At 40.9% G+C, this 14,245-nt stretch overlaps 1 protein-coding gene across 1 annotated transcript in view; it reads right to left on the reverse strand.

The window, feature by feature from the left end:
• Nucleotides 1-313: 313 nt before the first annotated feature.
• Nucleotides 314-14,245, reverse strand: part of LOC124594486 (NFX1-type zinc finger-containing protein 1-like) — a 356,250-nt gene continuing 342,318 nt past the window's right edge. Inside the window, exon 32 of the mRNA XM_047132862.1 lies at nucleotides 314-1,038. Within this exon, the coding sequence (XP_046988818.1) occupies nucleotides 314-1,038 (725 nt within the window). The remainder of the gene's footprint in view (nucleotides 1,039-14,245) is intronic.

Raw genomic sequence — 14,245 nt, forward strand, 5'->3', positions numbered from 1 at the left:
TGTGTAAACAGTGGCACAGTGTGCATCACATACAGTGAAGGTAAAGACATTAGTTGGAATCTAATAAACTATTTACATTCACTGTACAATGATCAAAATAAATGAAGTATTGAGCAAGTGGCTTTATTTAATCCTGGAACAAACTGCAGTTTACACAGTATAAAAAAAGGGAACACTTGTAACATGAACATTCACACTGACACAGTTTTCTGTAATGATTGAATCTGTGCATAGGCTTCTAACAACATAATCTGCATTAACCATACATAAATAAAGTTTATGCACACACATATACACACTCCTAAAAAAGTGTTCACATATTAGGATAAGCTGGACGTGCTGACCCATCAAGTTCCCCAGCATGACGATTGCCCGTATGTAGCCGATAGCCTACACCACCAATTGTAGCTTTGCAATCTGGACATCTTCCTTCATGTACTGCTCCTCCACAGTTTCCAATAACATAGTAATGTCCATTTTGGCATTTGAACCAGTGACCAGATCGTTCACCTACTGCTTTCACAACTTCTCTCCTTATTCTTTCAATATCTCCAGTGATGACCTTCAACTGTTTGTTCAGTTTTTCCAAAACTTCTTTCAGTTTCTGGTCCTGTATAGGTGTATATCTTTCAATAGATTTTACTTCTTGCACAGCTTTCTTGTGTAAATCCATAACAACACCATCAGATTGGGATGTTTTGAAACTGTCGCTGCTCTCAATACTACGGAACTGAGCTACTCTCATAAATCTGTTTATTTCTAAATTAAAATCATTTACCTCCTGTTGGCTCATGTTTGTATTCCTTGTTCTCATCAAATAAATCAGCCTGTCAAATTGCTTCATAAGTTTTTTACATGGTTCTCCATTCAAAGCTTTATGAAAGATGTTCATGGTTTCGAGAAGTTTTGAGACAAACTCTACTTTAATGGATAATGAGTCAAGGTCCGTTTTTGAAAGGAAGATTTGTCTTTTCCTCCGTACATTTTGTAGGTTAGAATGCAGTAATGTTAGCATCTCCTGTATTTCAGTACTTTCTCCTGTAAAATCAATACAAGTCATTACACAAAATAGAGAAACAGAATTAAATATATATATCATATAGAAAACTCTTGCACAATAAAATAGTAAATTTTGAGAACACAATTCAAACAGGCTACATTAAATCAATGGTAGACATTGTGCACTTGAAACAGTACTCACCCAGGTCAAAAGGCTTTATCAGCAGTGTTGAAAAAATACTCTGAATGCGAAGGAATTTCTGGAGCACTCTTTGATGGCATTGTTTACATAAAGCTATATGCAGCTTTGGCAATTAAAAACACAAACTTTTGGCAAAAGCTGTGTGTGTGTGTGTGTGTGTGTGTGTGTGTGTGCGCGCGCTTGTGGGAGGGAGGGGATGGGGGGAAGGAAGGAGTTTATCTACTATAGCCTCCACCAGCACTAAGGCATTTATAACTAGCAACCAACTTCTTCATTCCATTCACATAAAAAATCTGTCACCTAAATTTGCAAACTACTGCAGAATGATCTTTTTGGCATCTGTTGTTACATTGGAAATGGCTGATAAAACAGAAGTAAAAACTGTTGGACATTTGAAGCATTTGCAGCCATTTTATGTGGTGAGATCTTTTGTTTGTTTTGCCATACGTGAATGCACACTGAAACAAACAAAAAAATCCTTTACTGAGCTTGCCACAGCTTATGTTTTTGATTGCTTTATGTCCTTTAGTTAAGGTCTCATAACATATCTCATAAATGATTGTGTTACAGTGGGGCAAAAATTAACAAGCAATGCCCTGCCTATCCCAAAACATGGTGTGCAAGCTGAAATGATGTGCTCTAACTTCACATTTTTTGTGATGTTGGATGTGACCATTTTGTGGGCCTAGATGATAGAGTAACATGAGCCACACATTTAGTCTTCAGTGACTGTGTGGATTGAAAATTCATTACCTTCATTACTGTAGCACTCACAGAAATTCTGTGCATCAGTTATTCAACTCATTTTGTTCAGCTCAGTCAGCATTATCAGCATGAGTACAACATCTGTTAGTTTAATTACTCTGTGAGAATTCTATACAAAACATCTGTATGTTACAGCATCCAGAGGAAACTCATTAGAGAATGATGAAATCACCAAGTTTCTATATTCTTGAACTTATTCATCGACTTTCTGCAGCAAGTCTTAAATGATGACAGTTGCAGTTTACCATTAACATTTGTTTGGATATCTTTAAATGCTCTAAATCAGTGGTCACCACACTTCTTTGCTCAAGAGCCAATACTGACATTGTGGGATGGCATCTCGGGTCTCATACTGTATTAACCTTATCATGAATGGGTAACCTACATAAATTAGCATGTTATGAGCTCCCAATTGACTAGCTATAGCAAGGGCACAATAAGTTGTCCCCTGGCTCCAAGTACTGATCATTAAAAGATGACATCATTCTGAACACTTCATACTGACTGTTCTCTGTTTCAGATTGCTCCCACCCTCAGTGATCCAAAGCTGAGGCACTTTGATTGCCTGACAGTGTGGTGTTGTCCTGTCTCTATGACTGGATGATTTAACTGATTAATAACTGTAATAGTACTTACATTTAAATGCATTACGCAATATGAGACACAATCACAAATGTTTACAAGATTTTGAGAGGCACACAGGTCTGTGAGTTGTCAGTACTGGAATACAAACTGTAAAACTTCCCCCTCCCACATCCTCTAAGCCTGCAGTGGCCACACTACTTACCTCATTGATCTGAAGTAAGTGGCCAACATTACTCAGCTGACTTCAGGAACAGGAATTAAAGTTAAGTGCATCTAAAAACAATACTGTCCTTGTAAGTATTTTTGTTTGTTAATGAGCAGGAAAACTATACTATTAAGAAGCTCTTAATGTTTGTTGATGTTACTAGATTAAGTTGTTAGCTGTTGGATGCATATAATTATAAAATACAGCACACAATCGCAGACCACCTGAATACTGCGATTCGGAGCCACATGCAGCCCATAGGTCGCAGTTCAGTGACCACTGCTGCAACTCATTTCTTTTACCATTCCAGCACTCATGAACTGTATTGTCAATACATCTTGGCTGATTTTATTTCTTTTGCACATATAAGACAAATCACTGTATGTATTTCACACTCTGCAGGATTTTCGCCTTACCTAAGGCATTTTAAAGAAGCATAAACAAAAACAAAAATGAATGCTTCCATTATGGCATCTTAGGGTAGCTATCAGATGCAAGTACCCAGTGCACATCTGGCAACCATAGAGATTAATCTAAAAAGGTGGTAGTTTAATAAAACAATCCGTGTATTTTCTTGGTACAACTTTATCCCCAGGTAACTGTGTACACAAGCTAACAGTGTCAAACAGTAAGCCATTATCACAATTATTTGAACATGTTTCTCTCTGGTTACGTCAGAATAATTCCAATACCACAATTAAAAGTCACATAAAAAGGAAAGTCTTGAGGTATATAGCAGTCCAAAGATGTAGTTAGTTTCAGGGAGAGGGGAGGGGGTATTGTATGAGTACAATAGCCATTTCATCAAAGTTCCTATCTCATCAGCTGGTTCATGCTCATACCATGATGGCAAAGAAATCAGGATAATTTGATAATTTATTAATAATCATATTGCAGAAACACTGTTAATTAACCTCAACATATTAATAAGATTTAATGTCTCTGATTGAGGTGCTAATATGTACAAGGCATTTCAATCATTACAGAATTACACATGCATTATACATACTTCAAACATAGTGCTCAAACAGAAATTTTGAAATGGTGATGGGAATTTGCTACCACCAAGCTTGATGTAAGAAATGCAGATTAGATGAAACACCCATTTACTGCTGATGCTGCTGTTGTGTACAGTAAGGTGTCAAAGTTGAGAGACTGTAGGAAGATACAAGGTGACTTAGACAAAATTTCCAGTTAGTGTAATGAGTGGCAGCTAGCCCTAAATGTGGAAAAAAGTATGTTAATGCCAATGAGCAGGCAGATCAAACATGTTGTGCTTGGATACAGTATTACAAGTGTCCTGCTTGACAGAGTCAAGTATTTAAATGCATGGGTGCAACGTTGCAAAGCGATACAAGATTTAACAAGCATGTGAGAACTGTGGTAGGGAAGGCCAATGATCGACTTTGGGTTATTGGGAAAATTTTAGGAAAGAGTGGTTCACCTTTAAAGGAGACTGTATATATATGATGCTAGTGTGATCTATTCTTGAGAACTGCTCAAGTGTTTGGGACCTATACTGCTCAGATTAAAGGAAGACACTGAAGCAATACAAAGGCTGGCTGCTAGATTTGTTACCGGTAGGTTTGAACAACATGTGTTATGGAGATGCTTTGGGAACTTAAATGGAAATCCCTGGAGGGAAGGCAATGTTCTTTTCCTGTCACCAACATACACTGTACATAAGGACCACAAAGATAAGATACAAGGAACTGGAGCTCATATGGAGGGATATAGACAGTCATTTTCCCCTCACTCTATTTGCAAGTGGAACAGGAAAGGAAATGACTAGTAGTGGTACAGGGTACCCTCCACCACACACCATACAGTGGCTTGTGGAGTATCTATGTAGATGTAGATGTAGAAATACTTGAAGACAAGGGCATCTTTAAAAAGCCACAGTAATTATTACATCAACATTGTAAGAAAACTCGTGCCATATTACAGCCATTGAATAATGCAAGAGATGTGCTTGAAGCCAAGAAATATCTTAAAATTCAGTTTGTTTTGTTGCGAGAATATAAAATTAAAAGTCATTGCAATGCAGGACTTGATGAAACAAACGGATGTTTCGATAAAATAGTTTTCATGTTTGGTACACACTGTGTGCCCAGCAAATGCAAACTGAACTTACTTGCATATATACCATGTGCAGTGTCAGTGGCATTTGATAGTTTTGTTTAACTTTGGTATTATTATGAAACTAGAGTTTCTCCCAACATATAAAACGTTCAAATAAATGATTTGAGTGCAGCCGAGTGATATCTTTGAAAACCACCGATATTTTGACAGGTGCACACCCCGTCACTTTCAAGGAACAAACAGAACAAGATAGTGTTGTACAAAAAAAATTATAACCTCAGTATATGGTGCACATGCTCAAACACAACACACACACACACACACACACACACACACACACACCATAAGCACTACTGCCACCACGCTACCAAAGATTACGAATGTCATAAGTTATTAATACAGAATATTAATCACCAACAAGTGAGTAAGTGGCATCAACCATTGACCTGGGAGACAGCAAGATTCCATGTATAATTTACGCCATAACATCTCTATTTATAAAGTCACTTGGTGGTTTAATTTCAAATGCTTTTTTAATAATGCTATCACAATAAGAAGTAAATGTCAGAATTTATGTGTTGTTATATACCACAGGATGACCAGTGCCAAGGGAGTGCTCTCCAACAGCAGATTTGCTCGGCTGTTGTAAGCATGTGTAATGCTTATGCCAGTACAATGGTCTCCAGTGGACCTGATGGTCTGACCAATTAATGATTTGCCACAATTTCATTGGCAATGTAGTTGCCCCATCTGGAGGAGACCATCCAATGTCTGTCTTGCTGAGTGGCCACACCTTTGAGGTAGGCTGTTGGTTAAGCATGATATGTGGAGGAATGTTGTCTTGCAAGTGACAGGAAAATAACAGATATGGCAGACATATGCCTTATGCAAACAGATCATCTTTTACAGTCCCTTAAAGGGCCCAGTCCAAACCTGTTGGAAATGGCACCTGTGTAAGGCATAAATGCCTTAGACTTATGCGCCATGTTGTTATTTTCATACTCACCTGATTCACGGTTGGTCAGTAGCACAATGTGGGTCCGATCTGTCTTTCACTGCAACCATTCTGGTGTAATATGACTTCAAGGTGGGCTAACTCAGCTGACAAACTTTCAGGATCTGAGATGATGTGGGCCCTATGAACCATGGTTCAAAGTCTGATGGTGACAATCAACTTAAAAATTCAAATTATATGTAAAAATAAAGATGCTGTTACTTACCAAACAAAAGCGTTGGTATGTTGACAGGAGACAATAAAAAACACACAAACACACACACAAATTTCAAGCTTTCGCAACCCAAGGTTGCTTCGTCAGGAAAGAGGGAAGGAGAGGGAAAGACGAAAGGATGTGGGTTTTAAGGGAGAGGGTAAGGAGTCATTCCAATCCCGGGAGTGGAAAGACTTACCTTAGGGGGAAAAAGGGATAGGTATACACTTGCGAGCGCGCGCAGACACACACACACACACACACACACACACACACACACACACACACATCCATCCGCACATATACAGAGACAAGCAAACATTGTAAAGGCAAAGAATTTAGGCAGAGATGTCAGTCAAGGCGGAAGTACAGAGGCAAAGATGATGTTGAGTGACAAGTGATGTACGAGGGGCGGCAACTTGAAATTAGCGGAGGTTTAGGCCAGGTGGGTAACGGGAAGAGAGGATATATTGAAGGGCAAGTTCCCATCTCCTGAGTTCTCATAGGTTGGTGTCAGAGGGAAGTATCCAGATAACCCGGATGGTGTAACACTGTATCAAGATGTGCTGGCCGCGCACCAAGGCATGTTTAGCCACAGGGTGATCCTCATTACCAACAAACACTGTCTGCCTGCATCCGTTCATGCGAATGGACAGTTTGTTGCTGGTCATTAACACATAAAAAGCTTCAAAGTGTAGGCATGTCAGTTGGTAAATCACGTGAGTGCTTTCACATGTACACCTTCCGGGTTACAGGACTGGAGTAGGTGGTGGTGGGAGGGTGCATGGAACAGGTCTTACACCGGGGGCACTTACAAGGGTAGGAGCCAGAGGGTAGGGAAGGTGTTTTGGGGATTTCATAGGGATGTACCAAGAGGTTACGAAGGTTAGGTGGACGGCAGAAAGACACTCTTGGTGGAGTGGGGAGGATTTCATGAAGGATGGATCTCATTTCAGGGCAGGATTTAAGGGAGTCGTATCCCTGCTGGAGAGCCACATTCAGAGTCTGATCCAGTCGCGGAAAGTATCCTGTCACAAGTGGGGCACTTTTGGGGTTCTTCTTTGGGAGGTTCTGGGTTTGAGGGGATGAGGAAGTGGCTCTAGCTATTTGCTTCTGTACTAGGTCGGGAGGGTAGTTGGGGGATGCGAAAGCTGTTTTCAGGTTGTTGGTGTAATGGTCCTCTCTTCCCATTACCCACCTGGCCTAAACCTCCGCTAATTTCAAGTTGCCGCCCCTCGTACATCACTTGTCACTCAACAACATCTTTGCCTCTGTACGTCCACCTCAACTGACATCTCTGCCTAAACTCTTTGCCTTTACAATGTCTGCTTGTGTTTGCATATGTGCGGATGGATGGATGTGTGTGTGTGTGTGTGTGTGTGTGTGTGTGTGTGTGTGTGTGTGTGTGTGTGTGTGTGTGCAAGTGTATACCTGTCCCATTTTCCCCCTAAGGTAAGTCTTTCCGCTCCCGGGATTGGAATGACTCCTTACCCTCTCCCTTAAAACCCACATCCTTTCGTCTTTCCCTCTCCTTCCCTCTTTCCTGACGAAGCAACCTTGGGTTGCGAAAGCTTGAAATTTGTGTGTGTGTTTGTGTGTTTTTTATTGTCTCCTGTCAACATACTAACGCTTTCATTTGGTAAGTAACAGCATCTTTATTTTTAGATATATTTTTCCCATGTGGAATGTTTCCCTCTATTATATTCGTAAAAATACAAATTAGTTAGAATTGGCTTACTATAAATGGTATGTACCAAGGTACAATCAACCTTCCTCCTGATCAACAAATCAATGAATAGAAGGCAGTCATCTTTTTCCACCTCCATCCTGAAGTGAATCTATGGGTGGACTGCATCATGATGTTCTAAAAGGTTGTTTAGTTCCAATTCCATGAAGCCAAACAAAAGTATCATCTACATACCTGAAAATGTGCACAGGTTTCAATCCTGCCATTCTACGGCTTATTCCTTGAAATCTTCTATACACAGATTGGCAATAACAGTTGAGAAAGTGCTGCCTGTCATTAACTACATACGTCTGTTCACAAAACCGGTCATTTAATCAAAAGTAAATGGAAGTCAACACATGCCAAAACAGGTTCATCAATACAACACTAAACCTACACTCAATAAACTGTAAGACAGATGAATGCAAGCGAAGACAGAGACCAAATCTAAACATACTAAAATATCAGTCATTCAAATGCAATCCTTCTAATCGACATAAGAAATCTTCTGAGATCTTCATGTTCTGCACGCACTATCCTATTAATGTGCTCAACATAGTAGTAAGGTGTTTTGCTACACAGTATGTGGGAGAACCATTGTTAACGACATTAGGGCTAAGAGGTATCCATTCCTTGTGGATCTTTGTAAGGCCATATAATCTAGAGGAGGCAGCACAATAAGATTTAAGGACCTTGATTGTCCCTTGTGACAAGAAACCTTTTCTCCAGAGTATGTTAGTCTTCCTCTCAACACTTTTTGTTGGCTCAGTGCTTTGTGTGTAATGCCCTGGATCAGATCATGAGCACTCTACCTTTTTAATGTAACACCACTTGTCCAACACAACTGTACACTGCCCTTGCCCCAGATAAAATAACTTTAGTGCCCCACCAGAGATCATCACGATGGAGGCAGATGAACTGGTGTGGGTAGCACAGTGGTGTATGTAGTGTGGAAACCTGCACATAATAGGGGCAGACCCCACTGACAGGAGTTTTTACCAGCAGATGGCAGTAAGCTGACTGGGGCAGTGCTGGTGCTGAGTTCAACCACCACGGACCTCACTTTTCACTTCGTGCCAAATGTTGTTACCAAGTGCTCAGTCATGAACTGCATACTGAGGTTATAAATTTCTTTGCACGGGAAAAATTGCTGGCTACTGATCTGTCAAAGGCAGTAGACTTTGTAAATTACAATATCCTATTATGTAAATTAGAATGATATGGTGTAACAGGAAACAAAAATTATTGGAACACACAATGTTCTATCTTAGGGCCCTTATTTTTTCTTGTGTGTACCAATGATCTTTCAACAGTAATATTTCTGTTTTCTTGGATGACACAAAAAATGCAATAAATACAAAGTCAAGTATAATCTTAAAAAGATTGACTAATGAAATTTTCATGGACATTAATAATTGGGTCCTAGCCAATTTTTTGTCACTAAACATTGAACGAACACATTACATAAAGTTTACAACTCGTAAGAGGTTTCCTGACAGTACATACCCAAAAAATGACAAGAAACAGACAGAAGATGTTGATAGTATTGATTCTTGGATTTAGAACTTCATAATAAATTCAATGTGACGAGTATACCACAGAGCTGCTGAAGCACCTAAACAAATCTCTATTTGCAATGTGAATGTTGTCAGACATAGGTGATACAAAAATAAAAAAGCCAGCATACTATGCTTACTTTCATTCCATAATGTTGTATGCGATGATTATTTGGGGTGACTCAACAAGCCAAGCTACAGTTTTCCACATCCAAAATATTTGTAATAAGAGTTAGCTATGGTCTGAACTCAAGAATATGCTGCTGAGGCCTGTTTAGGGAAATAGCAATACTAACTACTGCTTTCCCATATACAGTGTGTGGACAAAAATATGTAAACACCACACATATAACACATATCTTGCCTAATACCATGTACAAAATCTGTTGTCATCCTAAACAGCTTCTAGTCATCTCTGAATGGATAAATACAGGACCTACATGGTTTTCGAGGGAACTGTATACCATTCCTCCTGCACATTAGTGACAAGCTGAGGTAACAATAATGGAGGTGGATCGTGATCGCATGCCCTTCTCTCCAATGTAGACCACAAAGGCTCAGTAACATTTAGATCTGTGACTGCAGTGACGGGAGATAAGACAATTCATCCTCATGCATATAAAGCCAGTCCTGGCCAATGTGAAGCATGTGAACATGGGTTCTGTCATCTTGAAACACAGCATCATTATTGTGGGACAAACATGGTGGTGTTATAGTGTAGTCATGTTTTTCAAGGAGGGGCCTTGCACACCTTGTTGTTTTTCAAGGCACTATCACAGCACAGGGCTCTAAACTGATGTTTGAAGCACCTTCTTGCTTCCACTGTTGAAGAGCAATTCAGGAGTGGTGACTGCATCTTAAACACGTTTGACCACAGCCTGTGGAGGGGTGGTTACATGACAATAACATCCCTGTAATGGACTGGCCTGCACAGAGTCCTGACCTGAATCCTATAGAACACCTTTGGGATGTTTTGGAACCCTGACTTCGTGCCAGGCCTTACTAAGCAACATCAATACCTCTCCTCAGTGTAGCACTCCATCAAGAATCGACTGCCATTCCCCAAGAAACCTTCCAGAACCTGACTGAACATATACCAGCGAGAACCTGACTAAATGTATACCAGTGAGAGTGGAAGCTATCATCAAGGCTAAGGGTGGGCCAACACCACATTGAATTCCAGCATTACCGATGGAGGGTACCACGAACTTGTAAGTCATTTCCAGCCACGTGTCTGGATACTTTTGATCACGTAGTGTATGAGGACGCAGGATGTCTGTGATGCACCACTGTGTTATCAGTCCCCTCAGTCATCACCAGCCATGACCTGAAACCACGTCTGATGGCTCCTCACACCACAACTCCAGGAGTGACACCATTCCAAAACATAGCAACAATGGGACATCTCTGCAGGTCACTGCCATACTCGTCAATGACGAGTACCACATTGCATCCCTGAACACTGTTCTTTTTGTTGCTATTGTGATCTTCAATCTGAAGACTGGTTTGATGCAGCTCTTCAAGCTACTCTATCCTGCACAAGCCTTAACAACTCTGAATAACTACTGCAACTTACATCCTTCTGAATTTGCTTGCTGTATTAATCTCTTGGTCTTCCTCTACAATTTTTACCCTCCACGATTTCCTTCCAGTACTAAACTGGTAATCCCTTGATGTCTCAGAATGTGTCCTATCAACTAATCCATTCTTGTAGTCAGGTTGTGCCACAAATTTCTTTTCTCCCCAATTCTATTCCATACCTCCTCATTAGTAACACAATCAACCCACCTAATGTTCAGCATTCTTCTGTAGCACCACAATTCAAAAGCTTCTATTCTCTTTTTGTCTAAACTGTTTGATGTGCATGTTTCACTTCCATAAATGGCTAAACTCCATCAAATACTTGCAGAAATGACTTCCTGATTTAAATCTATATTTGACGTTACCATATTTCTCTTCTTCAGAAACACTTTCCTTGCCATTGGCAGTCTATATTTTATATTGCTTCTACTTCAGCTTTCATCAGTTATTTTGCTGCCCAAATAGCAAAACTTGCCTACTAATTTAAGTGTCATATTTCCTAATTTAATTCCCTCAGCATCACCTGATTTAATACAACAACATTCTGTTATCCTTGTTTCACTTTTGTTGATGTTCATATTATATCCTGCTTTAAAGACACTGTCCATTGTGTTCAACTACTTTTCCAAGTCCTTCACAGTCTCTGAAAGAATTAAAATGTCACTGGCACACCTTTAAGTTTTTATTTCTTCTGACTGAACTTTAATTCCTACTGCAAATTTTTATTTTGTTTCCTTTACTGCTTGCTCAGTGTACACCCTGAATAACACTGCGGGCAGGCTACAACCATAGCTCACTCCCTACTCAACAACTGTTTCCCTTTTGTGTCCCTCGCTTCTTATAACTGCCGGTCCGCCACCATAGCTGAGTGGACAGCGCACCGGCTTGACATGCCGGAGGGCCTGGGTTCAATTCCTGGCTGGGTTGGAGGTTTTCTCTGCTCAGGGACTGGGTGTTTCTGTCATCTTCATCATCCTCACCAACACGCAAGTCGCTGAAGTGGTGTCACCTCAAAAGACTTGCACCAGGCACTCAGGTCTACCCACTGGGAGGCCCTTGCCACATGACAACCCATTTCATTTATAACTGCCATCTGGTTACTGTAAATGTTGTATGTAGCCTTTCGCTCCCTGTATTATACCCCTGCTATCTTCAGAATTTCAAAGAGAATATTCCAGTCAACATTGTCAAAAGCTTTCCCTAAGTCTACAAATGTAGGTTTGCCTTTCCTTAACCTATCTCCTAATATAAGTCGTAAGGTCAGTATCGCCTCACATGTTCCTACATTCCAAATTGATCTTCCACAAGGTCAGCTTCTATCAATTTTTCCATTCTCCTATAAAGAATTCATGCTAGTATTTTGAAACCACGACTTACGAGTATGCTGAACACTATGTGATGTCGTTCATCAGCAGTCCATGCCTCGTAGTCACAACATCGCTCCAAATGCAGCCCTTTGTGTTGTGCTGTTATCAGTAAGGTATGTAGTTTTTAACAGTTGAGTGTTGGATTCTGAGAACTATGTCATCAGAAGTGCCAGCCAACTGCAGAGTAAGAAGCTATTAATCGATGGAGTTCGTCCAGGTGGCAATCATAGCCATTACAGTTCTACTGAAGGAACATCAGACTGGGATCTGAGAGAGAAGTGAATGGGAAACGGGAGTATTAATTAGTTTGCTGTTGAGTCATGTTCCACCTGAATGTGAGTCTTCATCGCTGTTCGTGAGCTTGATTGCTGGGGGCACAGGAGAGGTGGGTGGGTAGGTGGGTGGGTGTGATGGAATGGGGGCCCCCCAGAACACCAGAATTAGATTTAACCTTCGATTTATCCTTCTTGTTCCTGTAAGGTTTTGACTTCTGTGAGAATTTCCCTGCCTTGTCTTCTGGGACAAAAGAGGACCACTCTTTCCTATGACCTGTACCATGTCACTAGTTGGTGGTAGATTGCTGGTCTGTTTCATCCTGGGGAGGGGAGGGGGGGGGGAAGGGGGCACTTGGCAGGTGTCTTCTTCCCTAATGATGGCAGAAGAGAATAAGGCATACCCGGCTGCACCAATGGCGTGGATACCACCAGTGTTGTGGGTTTAGGGCTTGACGGAGTTGGCTGGGGCCAGGAGCTGCTGTTTGAGACCTCATCATCACACTAGGTATGGATTCTGACACAGTGCTTGCAAATTTAGGCATCGTATCAAGCAGGTGTAGTTGCTCCAACTTTTTCTTATCTTGTTCAGACAAGCAATCAAGTGTTTTATATTCCTCGATTTTGTTTTCCTCATGTTGGTGCACGATGGATTGGAAATCTGGGAAGTTTACACACGCAGGGGGCTGTTCACAAGGGTTGGCCTCATGTGTTGTCCTTCCACACACTCAACAAGTAGCCTCATTAATGCAACAAGAGAACATGTGTCCAAACCCCTGTACCTACAACATCTCATAAGAGGCAGAAAATATAGTCTGATATCATACCTGGAAACCATGATCTTCACTTTCTGAGGTAAAACATTAAGACTAGGATGGAAGGTCCAGTGCCCACCCTGTTATTCTTAGGTGCTCTCTGGAACACAGCAAACAATATGGACTCTATGCCACTCTAGGTTAGCACAGAGTTCTGCATCTGTTCGTAGCATCAGGTCCCAATGCGAGATGGCACCTTGAATCCTGTTGAGTTTGTTATGAAGTGACACTGGAACTGTTATATCCCCAAGCTTGTCACATGCCTGAAGTAGTTAGCATTAGCATTCAATATTTCAATCAACAAAGGTCCATTTCTCATCTTCTCTACTGCAGCAACTTTTCCAAACTGATCTTTAATATTTCCAATGAAAAAAAGTGGCTTCATTGTTGCAAAAGGTCCTCTGACAGTTCTGAAGGATGCCAAAAACTGCTCAAACTGTCCACCTCCATTTCTCCTTGCTTGACTCTCATCCCATGCCATGACCAAAGAAGAACATACCACCATGTAGTAAGCCTCTCCATTAAAAACTTGTGTTATATGCACTGAGACAGCCATGCTTGTACAGCCACCAATATGTGTGAATTTGTTCAGTTTCATTGCGGATCATCTGCTCTGTTGCTTCTCACTCTGAATGGAGGTTCTTCCCATTGGCACCAGTCCACCACAACAAAGGCTACCTAGCATACTAGCTATTGCCTGCAATCCCTGTGCCTCAGATTGAACATGCACCTGCTCCTCGGCATACGTTGGGATGTTACAACTAATGAATTAGTAGTGCGATCCCTCTGCATTGATAGGGGGCAACACTGGTGATGATACGTGAAGACACCCGTTTCCCCACTTCATGACAGATTGGCTACCTCTATGGATTTTGTGTGTGA

Source organism: Schistocerca americana, chromosome 2, assembly GCF_021461395.2.
Source record: "Schistocerca americana isolate TAMUIC-IGC-003095 chromosome 2, iqSchAmer2.1, whole genome shotgun sequence".
NCBI classification, from domain to species: Eukaryota; Metazoa; Arthropoda; class Insecta; order Orthoptera; family Acrididae; genus Schistocerca; species Schistocerca americana.